We start from the raw sequence: 20657 nt of genomic DNA on the forward strand, positions 1-20657 counted from the left end.
TTAACCATCCAAATGATCCGGACTTCATCCAGTTCCAGCTCCTTAACATGGTCTGTTAGAAGCTGCAGCTAGACACACTTTTTGCAGGTGTGGTCATCAGGGACACACAGGAGGAGCATTCCAGTTTCCCTCCTGGCATTCCCACTGCTCTAAATATGCAAGAAATAAAGAAAGAATAAATAATGAAAAAAAACTCTACCTAAGGCCTATCGTCTCCTCACCAAAGCTTGGCCTGAGATCACTAGCCTCAACTCCCCATTCCAACAATAGCCCACTCACACAATAGCCGCTCCACTTAAACCAAAACTTTTTTTTATTGGTCCTTGCCAAGTGACTAATTATGCACAATCTAATGTTTCTTTGGGACTGTGAAGCACAAATATGCTGACTACTGCTGCTCGCTTCTTTTAAGCTCTCTGTCCCTCCAAGCAATCTTGTGTCTCCTTGGGAATGTGGAGCACAAAATACTCCATCTGCTTCCACTTGCTTCTTTTGAACTCTACCAAGCAATCCGTATCTCCTCCGGTCTGTGGTGTGCAAAATGGCACATGCTGATTGAGATTCCCATCCAAGCTACATCTATTTGCCTGTGTTTGACACATACTGCTTAAACCAGGGGTTCTCAAACTATTTATGCCTTGGACCAATACCATTAAGCAAGGGGTCCATGGGTCCCAGGTTATGAACTCCTGTTCTAAATATTTCCTATCCATGCCCCTGTGCAAGTGCTTTTTAAATGTTGTTAATACAGCTGCTTCATCTTCCATGTATTAACCACCTCTGGGTAAAAAAATTGCCCCTCAAATTCCTATTACAACATGAATAGGAACACGAACACGAATCCCTCTCACCCAAACTACGTGCCTCATTATTTTTATACACCTCAAAGACAGTATCTCTCAGCCTCCAATGACAAAAGTTGCAACCTGCTCAACCTCTCTCCACAACTCAGTCAAGTCCTGGCAACATCTTCATAAATCTCCTATACACACTTTCCAACTTAAAGACACATTTCCTGTGGTAGGGTGACCAAAGCCAAAGAATATTCCAAATGCGGCCTCACCAACATCTTTCACAACCACAACATTCTGATTTATGAAGACCAGTGTACCAAAAGGCTTCTACCTCATCCTGTCTATCCATGATGCAACTTTCAGGAAACCACGTACTTGTACACCTTCGCCCTTCTGTTGTGCAACACTCCGCAGGGTCTTGTCATTCACTCAAAAAGTCCTAACCTCACACTTAACTGAAATAAACTTCATCTGTCATTCTTTAGTGCAGTTAACCAGCTGCTTAAGATCCCTCTGTAAATCCCAATAACCATTGTCATTGTCTACAAGAAGGCCTATTTTATCTACAAATTTACTAATCATATCTGTAATTCTCATCCAAATCAATGATACAGATTACAGATAGCAGTGGGACTACTACAGATCCCTGGTGAACACCACTAGTTACAACCTGCAGTCCAAAAATCAACCTTTATCATCACTCTTTGCTTTATGCAATCAGGTCAATTGGGTATCCAGTTAGTTAGCTCTCCATGGATCGTACACATTCTAACTTCGCAAAATAGCCTACATGTGGAATCTTATCTAAGCCCTTACTGAAGTCCACATAAACTACATCTACCACCCTGCCCTCATTAACCTTCTCAGCCACTTAAACAAAGAAACTCAATCAAATTTGTGAGACGTAATTCCCATACAGAGCTGTGCTGACTATTCCACATCAATCTTTCCAAATGCATATCTATCTTATCCTATAAAATACCCTCTAGTATCTTAGTTACCATGCATATTAGACTTACTGCCCTCAAATTTTCAGCTTTTTCTGTGCAGCCCATCTCAAATAAATGTATTGCATTAGTTAACCTTCAGTCTTTTCTTACTTTGCCCATCACATATGATAACGTAGCCATGAGAATATGTCCCCAGGGTTCCCACAATTTCTTCTTCAACTTTGAGAGATTTGAGGCCCCAGAGATCTATTTTCTAACATCTTAAGACATTCAATATCTCCTCTGATGTAATACAGACTATTCCAAAGATATCCCCATTAACTATCTCAAGTTCTTAAGTTTTCATGTCTTTCTTGATGGTAAAGCACATTTAAAGTCTAAAAATTTCTGCAGGAATGCAACCTTTTCATTAATCAAGCAACACTGGCATATTACTGCTAAATATATCTTTAAATTGTGTAAAAATCAGTGAAACACAAAATTCAAAGGTAATAACCTGACTAATATTTCATATTTTTGCTTCTAATATTGTTACCAACCTGTTCTAGTTGAGTTGCAAATGCAATGGTCACAGAAAGCACAAAGAAATCAGTGCAGTAGTCTGCCGGACCAATCTGATAATAGCTTTCTTCTTCATTCAGAATTGCTGTTAGAGATTTGGGGTTTACATCCAGCAAGGAAGGTGGCAACGTTTCAATCACTATGAAATATGAAAGTAGCAGAGAAGGGACTTCGATTTTTAAAATTTTTCAACAGTTACTTTAAACCTAAAGTTAATATTTTAACATTTAATAAATACTTCATGGATAAACTACATATTGAAAAGTGATTCACCCAAAAGTTCAGCAAGTTAGATCATTTCTAAAAATAAAAATTCCAAATAAAGCCATTGAATTTGATGTCAAACAGCAAACACAATTTAAAATTAAAAAGTTTAAGGATACACATCTTTAACATCAATCTACTTTCTCCATAAAGTTGTTGAATAATAATTTTAAACAAACACAGAATTATGGTAGACAAAAAGACTATTACCCTCTGTAGCATTTATAATTAACAAATTGAAAAGGATGAGAAAAAATACCAGCTAAACAAAAGACAAGTGAAAGAGGCAGCAAACTGAATACTTTGTTTCTTTATGGAATGAAAGCAAAGACATCACACTTATTAGACTGGAACCTTCCAACAAGTGCAAACGAAATCTTTACTAATTTTATTCCATTCCACCAATACAGATCTCATGAGGAGTAACAATAAAGCCTCTGTCTGATCTGAGGCCTCTGCATTCTTGCTTATATTTTGAAACCATGACACCAACAGCTTCTATGAGATCAGTTGCTTTCGAAAAAACCACTGACTCCTCTTATGGAGACACAGAATTGAGGATTATTGTCTACCATTCTAGTTCTGAGAAGCAGCAGATACCCGTGCACAATGTACTTAACACTTGCTATTGCTTACTATCTATCCCATGAACTTGACATAGCAAGGCCTTGATCTGAAGGCATATATCCTAAACAAGTTAGAATCAGCCTCGGCTTTAAAGACTTAGCCAAGACATGCGCATGCATACCATAATACATAGTAGTAGAATTAGGCCATTAGGCCCACTGAGCCTTCTCTGTCATTTCATCATGGCTGATCCATTTTTCTCATCACAACCCCAATCTCCTGCCTTTCACACCCCCTGCCTGAGTATCCCAATCAAGAAACTATCAACCTCTGCCTTAAATAAACATAAAGACTTGGCCTCCGCAGCTGCCTGTGGCAACAAATTTCACAGATTCACCATTCTCTGGCTAAAGAAATTCCAGCATATCTCTGTTCTAAAAGGAAGCCCTTCTTTTCTGAAGCTGTCCTCTGGTCTTAGACTCTCATTGGAAACTTCCTCTCCACATCCACTCCATCATGGCTTTCACCATTTGATATCTTTCAATGAGGTCACCCTTCATTCTTCTGAATTCCAGTGAATACAGAGCCATCAAATGTTCTACATATGACAAGCTGTTGAAACCTGGAATCATTGTTGTGAACCTCCTTTGAACCCTCTCCGGTTCTGGCATATCCCTCTCCAGTTTCAGCACATCCTTCCTCAGATAAGGGGCCCAAAACTGTTCACAATACTCCAAGTGAGGCCTCTGAGTGCTTTATAAAGTCTCAGCATTACACCCTTGCTTTTATATTCCAGTCCTCTTGAAATGAATGCTAATACCACACACTCTGACCACACACAACTTACCTGTAACTTTTATTTCAACCCCTCCTTCCCTCCCTCTCACCAAATCTTATCCCTTATGTCTAATACCCTTCCCTTTAGTCTCTGTCCTGCTCCATTCTCTCATATCCCTCCCTACATCCAGTTGCTGACTGTTCGTTATCTCTTCAAGGCCACTTCCCCAATCCCAAGCACCATCCAATATCGACAGATCATATTCTCACATTAGTCAGTGTGCAAGCTGGTGGATTCAGTAGGCAGCTCCCCAGCAATACAGGAAAATGCGTACTGTGAAAATGGGAGCATGTCATCATCACAGCATATACCAGAGGACCTTTGTCTCTCACACTCTCCTCACAATGATAAATTTTGGTTGACTTTGCATGGCTTTGTCTTATTGGAATGGAAAGCAAATTAATTCTGCTTCAATTATCTTAACATGAAAGCTAGGACCGGCCAAGTCAATTTAATGCTTCTCAAACTCTGGATGTGGTGATAGACATCTGATTTAACTCAGTAATATTATTTTGTTATGTTCTGCAGTATCAACACCCTGAAAGTCATCATTGACCAGAAACTCAATAAAACCAGCCATATAAGCACTGCGGCTTTGAGAATAGGCCAGAACCTAGATATCCCGCGGTTAAGTGACTCACCACAAGCCCACAAAAATCTTCAATTACCTACAGCCTACACAAAGGTATATTTTCCACGTGAATGAGGCTGTATCATGAAACAAATTGTTTTGCAGTTACATGCAAAACAGCTGATACATTGTTGACTGTACCTCTACCATGACTTACATCACCCAGGAGGACAAGAGCATTTGACGTATGGAAACAACCACATCATTGTTACCCAATAGGGTCCACACCATTCTGACCTTGGAATATCATTAGTTACTAATTATGATGGCTCTAAATCACAGGACTTCCTAACCAACTGAATTCCAGGTGCACCTTTGCAATGGACAGCACACAGTTAACACGCTCCTTACACACATTTACACAAGTTGCCTTGTCATTCTGCTGTTGTTGCTCTGAGTCCAGTATCACTTGTTCTCACTTCAATATATTCCACAGTATATTTTCATAACGGGTTCTAAAACTGAGCTGATGTGCTCGAGTTGGCACTACGGTGCCATTCCCTCCATATACGGTACAATATTTCATTTCTTTGGTAATGGGGATATGTAAATGTGTATGTTGTTTGTATACTGTACTTAAGGTAGATGCTTCTGATTATTTTGTAATATTGTTGTAACTACATTGTGCATCATATTTCAATTCATGTGTAGTCTTAAGTTAACTTTGTTGCTAATTAAAGATGGTATGTCCTAGTGCCTAACAAAACACTTCTTCACCCTCAGTAGATGAGAGAGATCAGGGCTGCATGGGGTTCACAGCTGGAGCTGCTATTTGTTTTCCGGTGGATATCTTTTTGTAAAATATTGACAGTTTTCTTTTCACTATTTTTGCTCATTTTTGTAAGTTTGGTTTATGATGCACCTAACAAACACCCTTGCATTAAAGTGCTAAGCAACTCCAGCTACATTTCCTTTGGTCATAACCCACATACCTTAACAATCTTCAATAGAGTGACCCCAGCAATTTCTTGTAGCCAATAAATATGATTTTGACCATGCAATAGTTTTGCTGATGATATATTCTTAGCATGTTTCAGAATTAAACTTAATCTTGATACTGATTCAAAGAACACAATTAATGACAAAGAAATACACCTACCTCTTCCCTCCCTTGGTGGTGCCTCTCTGGCTTTAAAAGCTTCCACTTGTGGCTTAGTATCAGTCTCCAATACAATGCCAATCTTGATCTCGGGTTTACTTTTTGTGTACTTGCTACTAAGCAAGGGATACCATTTAACTGCCTGCAGTAAAAATATCAAATTGATTATGAAATTTATACTGGGAACACTGTACAATTTAAGATTTTATGGGTAGCAACACAAGTACCAGTTGCTGTATTTTGATAAGTATGTACAGTATTTCAATAATGGCCTTAGGCTACATTGAGTTAGTAGCATTATGTAACGGATGCTAGAATACCTATTATCCACAAAAGTCAAACACTTACTTGGAAAAAAAGCCATTAATGTTCATGTAAAAATACCATGTGGATTAGTAATCTGGTAAAAATAAGCACATTTTGAAATATTTCCTTGGCACTTTAAATAAAACAAAGCAACACACCTGCTTACCCTCTTGAACAGACCTCAGATCCAAAATTATGTAGCCTACAGATTCCTTTGCTGATGTCAGAGAATCAATTGCATAACAATACAACTTGATTGGCGTCCGCTGCAACCTATGAAGGAGTCACACATCTGTATATTAAGTACTTAATTGCAAGATAATAAAGTAAATCCATTAGGGACAGTAACTCTAATTAGCAGGTGCAAGTGTTCATGCATAGAAAGCCAGCCAACTGAAGTGTCTAAATAACAACAAACAAGAAAAAGCTGCAGATGCTGGAGATCCAAAGCAACATACACAAAATAGTGGAGGAACTCAGAAGGCCAGGCAGCGTCAGTCCTGAAGAAGGGTCATGGCCTGAAATGTTGACGGTTTACTCTTTTCCATAGATGCTGCCTAGTCTGCTGATTTCCTCCAGCATTTTGTCTGTGTTGCTCAGTCTAAATAACAAAATAGTTTGGTAATTCGCAGCTGATTTCAAAGTGTTCAATCAATAAGTTTTACTTGCTGCATAAAGCAAATATATGTACACAAAACAACTTCCACTTTTACTTGTTATCTGTACCTGTGCTGATATAATGATCTTCTGTCTAGTTCCCATGCAAGCTCTGTTACAAAGTCAGGCTGACTTTTATGGTCAACTGGATCCGTGGCAAGCAACTCTCCATCAAATCGGGCTTCTACGACTATTTTGTGTCGATAACGTTTTGGAAAATAGCGTCCTAAGAAAGAGTCAACAGGAAGAATGTTATAAGAATCCTAGATCTACAATTCCTTGATACCACAAATCAGGAGGCAAATGTTGAATTTGTAGCTTGACAACTTATGATTCAATCTATTGTAAACCAGCAGCACTATTGAAAAATTAGATTCAAATAAAATCTCTGTGGCCAACTGGGGTGAAAAAATTACATACACAACTTATTTATAAACTGAAGTAAACTGTTCAAGTTGACATCTCAATGAAGTTTCACAAATAGTGAGTTCAGAGCCACATCTCTTTCTTTCTTTCTAAATCTTTTTATTAATATTAATAATATGGACAGAATACAGATGATATATTGATAAAGAAATTACCAACATACACATTCCATTACATATGAAAAAAAAAACATACATAATAGTTACAATATAAATGAGTTTACCAAGACATAAGCCATAAGATATATGTATGGACATAGTAAATCTAAATATTTCATAATGTATAATATTAAAAAAACAGAAAAAAGAAAGAAAAAAAACAAAAAAAAATTTATATAATGCAGAACTAACTAATCTAATCTAATAACTATAGCTAATAAGTAATATAAAAGAAAAAAAAACAAACAAAAGAGAAGAAAAAAAAAAGTGGGCTGTTTATAATATCTCACAAAAATAAGTATTCATCAATGCCGTCACTTCCGGTCCTCTCAAAATACATAAGCTAAAAGCTGGGAAATCAAATGTACTTGGCAAAGGGTCATATTACATCATATGAAAATGTTGAATAAATGGTCTCCATAACTTTTCAAATTTAATAGAAGTCTCAAAAGTACCACTTCTAATTTTTTCTAAATTTAAACATAACATAGTTTGAGAGAACCAATTAAATACAGTGGGAGGATCAATTTCTTTCCAATTCAACAATATAGATCTTCTAGCCATCAAAGTTAGAGATGCAATCATTCGACGGGCTGAAGAAGATAAATGCTGTGAATCTAACATTGGTAAACCAAAAATTGCGGTAATAGGATGAGGTTGTAAATCAATATTCAAAACCGCAGATATAATATCAAAAATATCTTTCCAATATTTCTCCAAAAATGATTATATCAAGTACATACAGTGCACTGGGTCACAATTACAATCACAAACACTTAAAATCTTTTCTTCTGGCTCTTATCGTATACTGTTGTGTACTTTGCTGCATGGAAATGTGGCTCACATATGCCATTTCTGACAGAACACTCCAGCCTGATGGCTTTTCCGTTCACTGTAAAGACAGGACAGCCAAGTTTTTTTAAAGGTAGAGGAGGAGGAGTATGCTTTATGATTAATTCATCGTGGCAGTTCTGTCTCAACCCTGCTCACCTGACCTGAAACATCTAGCGAATAAATGTCATCCATTTTACGTGCCGAGGGAGTTTTCCACCATCATTTTGGTAGTGGTGTACATTCCACCTCAGACCAATTTAGGCAGGCACTGCAAAAGGTAAGCACTGTGATAGCAGTCATGAAGCAGCACACCTTCCCGATCATTGCTGGGGAATTCAATTTAACCAAGCCAGCTTGGATTAGCCTCTAATATCAGCACTGGAATCCCACTGGAATCCTACTCCCAACATTTAGGCAGTGACTAGTCTGCTGCTCCAAAGATATGAACCAAAAAAGTATGGTCAAGGGAGGTGGGGGGGGGGGGGGGGAGAGGATGACTGCTTTGTGTTTGTGGACTGGATTATATTCAGGGACTCATCTTCAAATCTGAATGATAACATTGCAGCATTCACCAACTTTATCAAGACCTATGTGGTTGAGTGTGTGCCTTTGAGAACTTACTGACAGATCTAAGCCAAAAGCTGTGGATGATCTAGGACAGGGGTCGGCAACGTTTACCACTGAAAGAGCCAATATGGACCCATTTCCCACAGAAAAGAAAACACTGGGAGCCACAAAACCCGTTTGACATTTAAAATGAAATAACACTGCATACAATGGGTTTTTTTTTGCCTTTATAAACAAACTATAATGTGTTGCATTTATGAAATTGATGAACTCCTGTAGAGAAAACAAAATTACATTTCTGCATGCAACAAAAACATTTTGAACTCCGAAAAAAAGACGTTGGGTTGAAGGTTACTCCATAGGTAGCCTACCTTGGATCGAAGAATTAAAAGAAAGCGCGCACTGGCGGGTGTCAGGCATTGGCAGTGGTGATGTATATTAATAGCGATAAAAAACACGTTGTAGCGGTGTGCTACATGCAGCGCTAAAATAAAGACACTGCAATCAAAGGTAACTTTATTCGAACTAAACAGCCTTGCTTTAAAGCCTCCCTCAACCCGTCCCCGTGGGCGCGGATGCTCCAAAAGACACATACTCACAAACCCCCGTAGGCTATCTCCCTTAGCCGGAACGGTGGCTAATTGTGAGCCGGTTCGGATGTGCCAGGAAATGGGGTCTCCACAACGTTTTTAGATTGTGCAAGATCACCATAATCTTCAAATTTTGAATTACATTTCAAAAACTAACAAACCACGGGGAGCCGCAGCACAGAGATGAAAGAGCCGCATGTGGCTCCGGAGCCGTGGGTTGCCGACCCCTGATCTAGGAGATTCATTGTCTGCTGAGGACTAGATGTGTGGCATAAAAGACCGGCGATCCAGAACTATACAAGTCTTCTTCAAGGGATCATTAGTGGAAAGGGTGAGCAGTTTCAAGTTCCCAGGTGTCAACATCTCTAGGTCCAAGAGATTGATACAAAGAAGGCACAACAACAGCTATATTTCATTAGGAGTTTGAGGAGACTTGGTACATCATTAAAGAAACTTGCAAATTTCCACGGCACAGGAGCAAAAAAAGGGACAGAAATTTGCAAACTCGACCAGCTTCATCATGGGCACAAGCCTCCCCAGCATTAAAGACATCTTTAAAAGCCAATGCCTCAAGAAGGCAGCATCCATCGTTAAGGAACCCCATCACCCAGGACGTGGCCTCTTTTGAATGCTACCAACAAGGAAGGAGGTGGTATAGGAGCAGAAAGACACACACTCAACATTTCATGAACAGCATCTTCCTTCCATCAGATTTCTGGACAACAAAACCATGAACACTATCTCATTATTTTTTCTCTCTCTTTTTGTCATCCATATTTCTAATCCTAATTTACAGTTTTTATTATAGTATTTTGTATTACAGTGTACTGCAGCCACAAAGCAAAAAAAAATCACGACAAATGCCAGTGATATTAAACCTGATTCTGATTTGAGAAACATCAGTGGAGTGTTTGAAGAAGTTATTATAAATAGAGCGTACTGCTCAAAAACTTCAAACTGCATCATCTAACAACTACAGACAAGTTCTGATTATTAGTTTATTTGAGCATCACAGCTCAAATTGCTAAAGATAATTGCAATCTGTGGGGAAATTCATAATGGACCAGTGCACTAGGTAGTAAGCTAGCCATTCAAATCAGAGCATGCATGGATTAAAGTGCCAAATTTGGCTGATAACAAAAATTGATCTCAATGTCTAGAAATCAGTAAAATGTAGCAGAGTAATACTATCAATTACAAGGGTTAGGTGGCTTTGAAAAGATCAGAAATCATTCACTTTATTTACTAAGACTAATGTAATTTTTATTTAAATTTTTCATCTGTATGCAATATTGCATTTGAACATAATGCTACATTGTTTACATGGGAAAATTTGATGTTATGAATGCAATTAGTTACAAACCTTCAGCAAATTTACCAATATGAATAATGCAAACTTCTGAACAAATACCACCTCTAAAGAGAAGAATCAAAGTTACAAGACAGTCGCCATTTCTTCATGAAATAGCATTTTTAACTTTCACAGGAGGCTTCTAGACGATGTTAATGAGGAAAATCTAGAGTAGTGAATTACATTGCCCAGGAAAGTTCTAGTCAATTATAAATGCCGCCCTGAACGGAAGAACTAAACCTTCAATTGGGGATAGGAAGGTGCAGGGGCAAGAGCTAAGGTGGGGAGAAGGGGCAAAAAGAATCTATGACCAATGGATTAGGTATAAAGCTATGAATTCAAGGTAAAGAGAGGTAATCGGAACAAAGTGGACAGATGGGGATGGAGAGGCAGAGCGATCCAAGTCTCATGAAAAGGAAGCAAAAGTGAGGGGGGAGACAGATGCAACATGGGGAAAATGTTTGCAGAACTAGTAACAAGTAAAAGGTGGATAACACACACAAAATGCTGGTAGAGCACAGCAGGTGGATAGATAGCCCGACACAACAGTGAGCAAAAGGGATGGAACCAACACTGTTAAAGGGAGATCCAGGAAAGGAGGGAGGGGAGAGGAGGGCCAGCAATTGGGAGCGGAGGGAGCGAGGGGAAAGGGGTTGGTGGGGAGCTGTCAGATCACGATCCCGGAAGCAGCAAAGGAGGTGTGAACTGCGGCTGGGCTCCCTGCCTGCTCACGGCGGCCCTTTTACCTTCCAGGACGGACACGACGATCAGCAGCTGCTCCGACCTGGCGCCCATCGTACGGCGAAGCGCTCCGCGTCCCGAGCTAAAAGTCAATCGTCACTCAACGCCGGCTGCCCTACCTCCGCCGCACCCCCCACCGCCCTGCCCCCTCGGCCGTCAGCTCCCCGCTGCTGCACCATCTTTTGCCGCCTCTACGTTCAAAGAATTCACCTTCCGGTCCCAACAGTCGCGGCCTAAACGGAAATTACGTTGGCGTTCCCCACGGGCGCCCCCTGCAGGGCCGGCGGCGCATTGTCGCCGGTGGCTTCTCTACTGCACTCGATTAGACTTACACAATTTCGCAGCATTTAATTACAATGTGGGTGCATTGATAAAAATTGCATTCAGTAGTGCAGAAAATCCACCGGTCAGGCACCATCCAAAATTCTGAGTATCAAATAACCTGCTGGTGGAGCTCAACGGGTTGAACAGCATCTGTGGGTGGGGTGTGGAAGAAATGGTAAATCTTTTGGCTCAAAACCCTGCGACAGGACTGAAAGTGGAGAGAGGAGATTGTATGCACTGTTCCCTCTAATTTGCAATGACCAGTGTATGCAAAAACTTTGTGCTGTGCAATTTTTGGCCCAGTGGCAGCAACGTGCACTCTGAATTTTATAGATAGAGGTATTCATTTTAACAGCTAATAAAACACAGTCGATAAGAACTTCGATCTCCTCTGGATTTGATCATTTTCACCCACATTCATCTGCACTCTCACACAATTCACATAGTAGGCCTGCAGCGGGTAATGAAATATTTTCTTGCTGGAGCTTTTGCACGCTGTCCATATGTGATTCACTTGCTAAATGACATTTTAAAGAGTCAACGTTTCCAAATATCACTCCATTTCTTCACACTTGCAAATTCTCTACCAACTTTTACATCCTGACAATACACACAGGTAACACCAGTTTCTGTATTTGTACATAAGTATTGCTTGTATCTGCATGTTCCTGACCTCATGAGCTTTCTGTGTAGCAGTTTCTAATGTTTCATTAAGCCATTCTCCTTTAAATGAACTCACAGTTCTTTTGCACTTCACACCTTTTGCTTCTTTGGAATTTGACATAGTGAATCAATAACTTCTTCAGTAAAAGCAGTATAAATAAACCAGTTCTAAAATCTGCAGACAAATCATCACAAACCACATTGTCACACTGACCACATCAGAAACCGGAAGAGGAAATGTTTTCCTTTATCGAATTGTGGAATATACTTAATATACCTACGAGGTAAAGGGTGACAAACTTTTGTGTGCTAGTAGCAAAAGCTCAAACATACACACTTTAGAGGGAATGTTGATGCAAGAAGGAAGGTGATTGGTGGATTGGTGAAGGGTAAAGGGTGATGGCTAGATTGAGTCAGGTACATGAGGGGAAGGTTGGAATAGGCTACAGAGGCATGTGGATGATGAATGGAGGGAGGCAAAAGGAAGAGAAGCAGGTGGAGGCGTTGATTGGAATGGAGGTGAAGGTGGAGATAAGCAGAAACACAAAGGTTACCAGTGTTGGAATCTGATAAGTAGGGAAGATGACAATGTGAACCATTAGGGGAGAGGAGAATGGCAGATGGAACCAGAGGAGTAAATGTGTGTGTCGTAGATGGATGGAATTACCAGGGGATGGAGGATGGGAATGAAAATGGGTGATGGGAAGCTGGAGATAGGAGGTGTACTTTGGGGTTGGATGGTAAGTGGATAAAAATGGGAGTACCGGAGTACTATCAGAATAAGAGGAGGGGTGAAAGATTCCAGAGGGGAGGGTTATGTGAAATTGAAAAAAAATCAACATTCACACCATTGTATTATATGGATCTACAAGTACCTTGGGGGGGGGGGGGGAGCACCTGGTCGACCTACTTGAGTGGAGCACCAACACAGGCTGTGTACAAGAAGGGCCAGAGTTGCCTCTACTTCCTGAGGATACTGAGGTCCTTTGGAGTCTGCAGCTCTCTCCATCACATGTTCTACCAGTCTGTTGTCCCCAGAACAACCTTCTATGTGGTGGTGTGCATCAACGCAATTGATTCCAAAAGGCTCAATAAACTGATTAGAAAGGCTGGCTCCGTTATCGGAGTCAAACTGGACACACTTGAGGCTGTGGTAGATCAAATGACCTAACAGAAAATCCTAGCAATTCTGGACAATGTTTCTCACCCTCTGCATATTACCCTGGCAGAACAGGGGAGCACTTTTAGTAACAGGCTAAGACAACCACACTACTCCAAAGTGTGCTATATAAGGTCGTTCTTACCCTTAGCCATTAGCTTCTATAACGGGTCAACCTATAGCCAGGGAAGAGATGAACCCTCCTGTTAGACTGTTTAAGGTAACTTACTATTTATTCTTTCTTACTTCTCTTCTAACACTTGTATATCTGTGCACTTGTAATGCTGCTGTGGCACTGTAATTTCCTTTGGGATCAATGAAGTATCTATCCATCTGTCTACTCCAGTGGAATTTGAGGTGCTGTTTCTCTAATTTGTGTTGGGCTTCACCCGAGCAGTGGAGAAAGCTGAGGTTGGACATGTCAGTGTAGGAATGAGAAGGGGAATTGAAATCACATACAACTGGAAGCTTGGGATGACTCTTCTGGGGAGAAAGTTGTGGATACATCACAGAAACTAGCCTCCCTTCCATGGACTCTGTCTATACTTCCTGTTGCTTCAGGAAAGCAGCCAGCATAAGCAAAGACCCCATCCACCCTGGACAATCTCTCTCCTCCCCTTTCCCATCAGGCAGAAGATTCAAAAGCCTGAAAGCTCCTACCAACAGTTCAAAGGCAGTTTCTACCTCAGTGTTGATTGGTAACCCAGTCCAATGAATTAATCTCCCAATCCACCTCATTATGAACTTTCACCTTATCGTTTATCTTCACTGCACTTTTTCTGCAACTGTTACACTTTATTCTGCATTCCCATTGTTTTACTTTGTTCTGTCCCAATGTCCTGTGTAATGATCTGGTCTGTATGAGCAGTGCGCAAGACAACACTGTTGTGACAGGGCATCTGCCTTAGTGTCCATGGATCTTAAGTTGGTAGGAGATGGTGAAGTTGAATTGCTCGAAGAAGAGGGCCCAGCAAGCCTGACATGGGTTCAGTTAGCAGGTCTGGTGTATGGATATGAGGTTCTGGTGGTCAGAGAAGATCAGAAAGGGCTCAGGTTTTCCTTCCTGCCAATCTTCCATAGCCCATTTGATAACGAGGTGCCACTTCATAATGGTGCTGTGTAGAGTTGAATTTGCTTGAGAAGAAGGCACAAGTGTACGCCTTCCTGTCTGGTTCTCATTGGGAGAGGATAACAGTAGTAACAGTAACAACAATAGATTTTATTTATAGAACACTTTACCGGAAGTTCGAGAAATCGATGTTCATGTCATCAGGTTGGAGGCTACCCAGACGGAATATAAGGTGAGTGTGGCCTTCCCACGAGGCCATGGACTGACACGTTGGAATGGGAATGGGAAATGGAATTAAAATGGGTGACCTCTGGGAGATGATTAGGCATAGGTGCTCGGTGAAGCAGTTGCCCAAACTATGTCGGGTCTCACCGATATACAGGAAGCCACACCGGGAGCACTGGATACACACCAGCCCCTACACCTCCTCCCTCACTATCACTCAGGGCCCCAGACAGTCTTTCCAGGTAAGGCAACACTTTAACTATGAGTCTGTTGGGGTCATCTACTGTATCTGGGGCACCCAGTGTAGCCTTTCGCATGTCGATGAGAACTGACGTAGATTGGGAGACCGCTTCTCCAAGCACCTACGCTCTGTCCAGAAAAAGCAGGAATTCCCAATGCTCACCCATTTTAAATCCATTTCCCATTCCTATTCTGACATGTCAGTCCATGGTGTGATGAGGCCACACTCAGGAAGGAGGAACAACACCTCATATTCTGTCTGGGTAGCCTCCAACCTGATGGCATGAATACTGATTTCTCAAACTTTCAGGTATGCCTCCTTCTCCTTCACCATTCCCTGTTCCCATTTCCCTCCATCACCTTAACTCCTTACCTGCCCATCATCTCCCTCTTGTGCTCCTCCCCTTTCTCTTTCTTCCATGGCCTTCTGACCTCTCCTTTTAGATCCCCCCTTCACCAGCCCAGTACCTCTTTCATCAATCAACTTCCCAGTTCTTTACTTCACCCTTCCCACCTTCTTGCTCTGACTTCTCATCTTTTTTTCTCCAGTCCTGATGAAGGTTCTCAGCCCAAAACATCGACTGTACTCTTTTCCATAGATGCTGTCTGGCTCACTGAGTTCCTCCAACATTTTGTGTGCTTGCTTGAATTTCCAGCATTTGCAGATTAACTCTCGTTTGTGATCTCACTTTAAGGAGTCATTATCTCAATATCTCATGTTCTCACCATTTATTACTATTTAGGAGAGAAATCACAAAGGCAATTCTGACTCATTCTGTAGAATACAGAGATGGCTGAAGCTCCAACTGTAAGACACACTGGGACAAGAATTTCCAGCATTGGGTTGGGGACCCATCGAATCATTGGACACCAGAATCCAGGGCTGTGAGGGAGGCAGTTAACTGACATGGGATTGATGACTCTGCTGGGTCAATCATCACTTCATCCATCCCACCAGGAAATATTGAGGAGGCTTGACCCAAATGCAGAGCAGTGGAGATGATTCAGTAATGCACGATAACGTTAATAACTTTCATAATAGACTGCAAAAATAGCAAGCCACAAGGGGCCACAAAATGAGAGAAAACAGATACTAAATACTACAGGCAGCTAGATAACTGAAGGCTAGGACCAAATGGTTGAAGCTAGTTGGTCTGTAGAAAAACAAATGCTAGCTCACAATATCCTGTCTTACTTCGCAAGGTGTACTGTAAGACAATGGGTTCTTTCATTTTGGTTGTTTCAAACAGAAAAGCTGACTCTGAAGTTGCTTAGTTTGAAGAAGCTTGCAAACCAGATGAATAATATTATTTAGCATATCAAATAACTGATATATTTATGATTGGGAGGTTTTTGTGCTCAGGGAAATTAGCTTCACAGCATTTACAGTCTTAGTTGAGGTCAATGTCTGAAAAATGTATTTTGTCCACTTCTGTTAAAAAGTTATCTGAAGTAATATCCTATGTGTATGAAGTCACTGAAGCAGGAGAAAAAAGGTGAAGAGAGTAATTCAGCTTATTAGCAATGGGAGAAGAGCATTGAGAAACATGGAGTGAACTAGAATCCATTCCTCCAGCCTTGGTTTCTGTGATGGACAGACCTGTTCGTCTGCATCGTGGCATGTCTTTTTTTCCTTATAGGAATTGTACTTATGTATTGGAAATGCTGTATTCTTTTATATTTAAGAAATATTTTTGTTTTGGAAATGTATTGTGGTTTAGAAATTATTTATAATTTGGAAATGTATAAGATAGAAATCCTCTGAGTTTTTAATGTATTTTAAGTGTGTTATTTAGATTTAAATATGTATTACTGAAAATAATTAAACTGTGTTTTAAACTACTTTGTTAGCTGGAAGTATATTCTCCTTTGTAGGGAGAGAGGACCCAAATAATGGGTTTTGGCAGCTAAACTTGCCACAGAGAATAAGCATGGAAGTAGTCAGGTAGTTACAATATAATCTCCCTTTTGTAAGAATATTCATGGCTATTTATATCGGATAGAGTTTAAGGTCTTCATTTGAATTCAGAATTTTGCAATCAGCAAACCTGATACCATCATGGAACACAGTTAATGTTTCAAGTCCAGAAACTTTCATCATTGAATGCAATAAAACGAATGCTGCTGTTAACATAAGAAATAAATGTGTGAATAGGATATATTAAGCCTACTCCACCATTCATTCACACTGCAGATAATCCTATAATCCTGTATTTAAAGTTTATTTTGCCTCCTTATCGCTAGCTTTTTCCAATCCCTGAATATTCAGGAATCCACCTGTTCCTGTTTTTGAATATCTAAATAGTTTAGATCACTGCATTCTGAATTGAAAAAATCCAATGACTTGCTATTTACTGTGCAAATAATTATTTTCTCTTCTCATTGTTAAATCACTAAATCCCTATCCTGAGAAGGTGCTTTGTTATTTGAGACTTCCCAGCCAGAAGAAGCTGTCTCTTGGCATTTACCTTTCTAGGCTCTCAGAATCTTGTATGTCCAAATGAGATTATTCCCCATTCTTCTGAATTCAAGTGCAAGTAAGGCAATCTCTCTCTTCCATCACTGGGCTATCCCCTTGTTGCAAACATCATATTAAACCCAATGTCCAATAGGTAATTCTTATATCAATGTAGAGTCCAAAACTGTCCATAGTGCTCTAAACGAAAATCTGTCCAATGCCCAATTCAGTCTTATTAAGGCTTCCTTTTTGTTACTTGCTCTTTTACTTATTTATTTGTGACAATCATTATGTTATATTTAAGCCAATGAAATGGAAGTCCGATGCACAACTTGTGTCGAATAATTGTATTCATTCTCTTTAACTTCAGCCTTGGCAGATTACCAACTCGAAACATTAACAGTTTCTCTCTCCACCGATTCTGCCTAACCTACTCAGGTGTGGCCAGAACTTGAAGATTTTTCCTTCAGGAATGTACTTATTGGGTAGCCAGTGTTCATGGATTTACACAACTTTGATGCTTATTGAGGTAAAAAGCTAGTTAATTTAGGAAAGATGCTTTATCTTCTTTGGGAGCTTCTTCCTGCAATGGTTTCAATTACCTGTACTATTCTATTATTCTAATATTGCAACATAAATGAATATAACAGTGAACAGCTAAACCGAATTTGATGTCAATGCGGGAGGAATCAGTTACTAATGTGTGATAACTGTCCAGTGCTCTATGCAGGTACAGGGAATGAAAGTGTGAATAAGTGATTTGAGTCATAAAGTGGTGTGAATATATAGTCAGGACAGAAGCAGGAGATTATGCTTCACATGCTGAGATAGCATAGTGTTTGCATTCTCCCCATTTTCCTAAAATAGCAAGTAACACAAAACAGCTAATTTGCAATCAGATCTGACAGGTTGGATTTGTTCATGGTTATAATTTTGCTGAGCTCTTGGTTGTTTATCTTTTTAAGGAGAAGCAAGTGCAAGTATGGAGATGGATCCTAGTGGAGAGAGATAGATCGGCTGATTGAGTACGTCGTAACAATAACCTTGCACTCAACATCAACAAGACCAAAGAATTGATTGTGGAATTTAGCAAATGCAGACTACTCTTCAATGAGGGGACAATGGTGAAAAGGGTGAGCAGTTCCTAGGATCAATATCTCAAAAGTAAATACCTGGACCAAACATAAAAAAGGCATGCCAGCAGCTTTTCCTCATTAACAAATTTCTTCAGAAATATGGTGGAAACAATTCTGTCTGGTGTCATTACCATCTGGTATGGCGGCTCCAGCACATGGATAGAAAGGCACTGTAGAGAGTTGTAGACTCAGACAGCTCCGTCACAGGCGCAGCCCTCCATGCCATCGAAGGCATCTTCAACAGGCAGAACCATCAAAAAGGCAGCATCCATCCTCATGATGCCCTTTTCTCACTACTACCAATCATGGAGGAGGTACAGGAGCATCACAGGTACAGCTGACTCACGTTCAGCATTTTGGGAACAGCTTCTTCCCCTCCGCCAACGGATTTCTGAACGGTCCAGGAAGACTACTCTGATAATCCTCTTTTGCACTACGTATGCGTTTGTAAATTACAGTAACTTGTAAGTCTTGCACTATACTACTGGCAGAGGAGAGCAATATGTCAGTGATAATAACGTGATTCTGATGTTTACATCCTTCAACTCACAAAAAGACACCAATAATATGACAAAAGCTGTTAATGTTCTACCTAACAGAGGGAGTCCACTCAGCCTTAGGCTTTGTCAAACACACACTCACACACACACACACACACACACACACACACACACACACACACACACACACACACACACACACACACACACACACACTATACAGTATTTCAATTAGGTAAGCATGCCAATATAGTCTTTGAATGTTACTGCCCATTTTTTCCTTCAGTGCTTGGAAAATCAAAATTAAATCAAGAATAAATTCACAAAAAATAATCAGGCTGGAGGAGAATACCCTCCTAAGGTCACTGAGGTAACTTGGGCTATAACCTACTGGATTTTATCTTTGCATAATAACATTGAATATCCAGTCTGCCTGTAAAGTAATGAAAAGCTGCAACAATGCTTTTTTAAATTTTATAAATATGAGACTAACCTAAATTTTCCTGTTTGGAAATAAATATAATTAATTGGATTATTCTTCCCTCATACCCCCTTCAAAAAGTACAATAGAACTAATGGAAGCCCTGTGTAAATTAGGTCAACGCCACTAATCTGTCATTTGCAAACTATTTTTTCAACTTCTGTTCTAGATCCAAACCAGGTAGATATCTCCTCTCTATAAATCAATGTGAAAACCAGGGGAGGTTATCCATGAGGAAGATATAATAATGAGGTTACTTTGTGTTTCTGTAGAGTACTGATGTAACTTTGTAGCATATTGATATTTTTTAGTACTTTGGAAGCCCAATAAGGAATCCTACAACTATTTAAGAAAAGGAAAGGAAATGCAGCACAAGGCAGTGCCGCTGCTGGAATCAGGCTTCACAGAAATTAGGGGCACGCATCTACTCACCTTGGTTTAAAGTCTAAAGATATCTTTTTAGATCTCTATTCAATTCCAGCTGAACTTTATCAGGAAATAGCATTCGTGGATGAAGAGCTGCAAAGAAATTGCACCATTGAAATAGCAGTATTTGTCAAGAACACACTGACGTGAAATTCTTTCCATCATCTTACCTAACTTTAACAATATGCATTTGCATAATACCTCTAATTCAGAAAAATAGCCACAGGCACTTCACAGAAATATTTACAGATGCAATTTGGCACCAAACTACAAAAAGAAATATGCTGGATTTTGCTGAGCCCCGCATGTTGCCAGGAGTCAGCGGCCTTGGTTCCTGTACATCCGTAATCAACTGGTTTGGATGCTGACAGCCAATTACATTGACCCTCTGAGTCTTTGAAGCACATTGCAAGGCCTCAGTGACAACCACACCTCTGGTGGAACAGCACTGACAAGGTAGTCTGGAATAGGCTTTTGCAGGAGGCAAAGCTATCAAGTTGCTTTGTCTCCATTCAAAACTTTAAGGCAACCATCTATTTTAAAAGTCACTGACATTCAAAGGCATTTAAGAAGTAAGTAATTTTTAAAAACTTAAAAATATCAAAAATTAAGGTTAATCAAAAGCAAAAACATTAATTTAAA

At 40.0% G+C, this 20657-nt stretch overlaps 1 protein-coding gene across 3 annotated transcripts in view; it reads right to left on the reverse strand.

Annotated features, from left to right (window-relative positions):
* The window catches only part of cep120 (centrosomal protein 120), a 94501-nt gene extending 82970 nt beyond the window's left edge, over positions 1 to 11531 (reverse strand). For 2 of the 3 annotated variants that reach the window (XM_059969664.1, XM_059969663.1), the window contains exons 1-5: positions 11340 to 11529; positions 6737 to 6893; positions 6169 to 6283; positions 5705 to 5846; positions 2284 to 2444 (exon numbers count right to left, since the gene is read on the reverse strand). In XM_059969664.1, the coding sequence (XP_059825647.1) occupies positions 2284 to 2444; positions 5705 to 5846; positions 6169 to 6283; positions 6737 to 6893; positions 11340 to 11388 (624 nt within the window). In that variant the 5' untranslated portion in view covers positions 11389 to 11529. Of the gene's footprint in view, positions 1 to 2283; positions 2445 to 5704; positions 5847 to 6168; positions 6284 to 6736; positions 6894 to 11339 lie in introns of all 3 variants that reach the window. The other variant, XR_009512140.1, reaches the window with a different exon arrangement.
* Positions 11532 to 20657: the final 9126 nt, after the last annotated feature.

Source organism: Hypanus sabinus, chromosome 5 (assembly GCF_030144855.1).
Source record: "Hypanus sabinus isolate sHypSab1 chromosome 5, sHypSab1.hap1, whole genome shotgun sequence".
Lineage (NCBI taxonomy): Eukaryota > Metazoa > Chordata > Chondrichthyes > Myliobatiformes > Dasyatidae > Hypanus > Hypanus sabinus.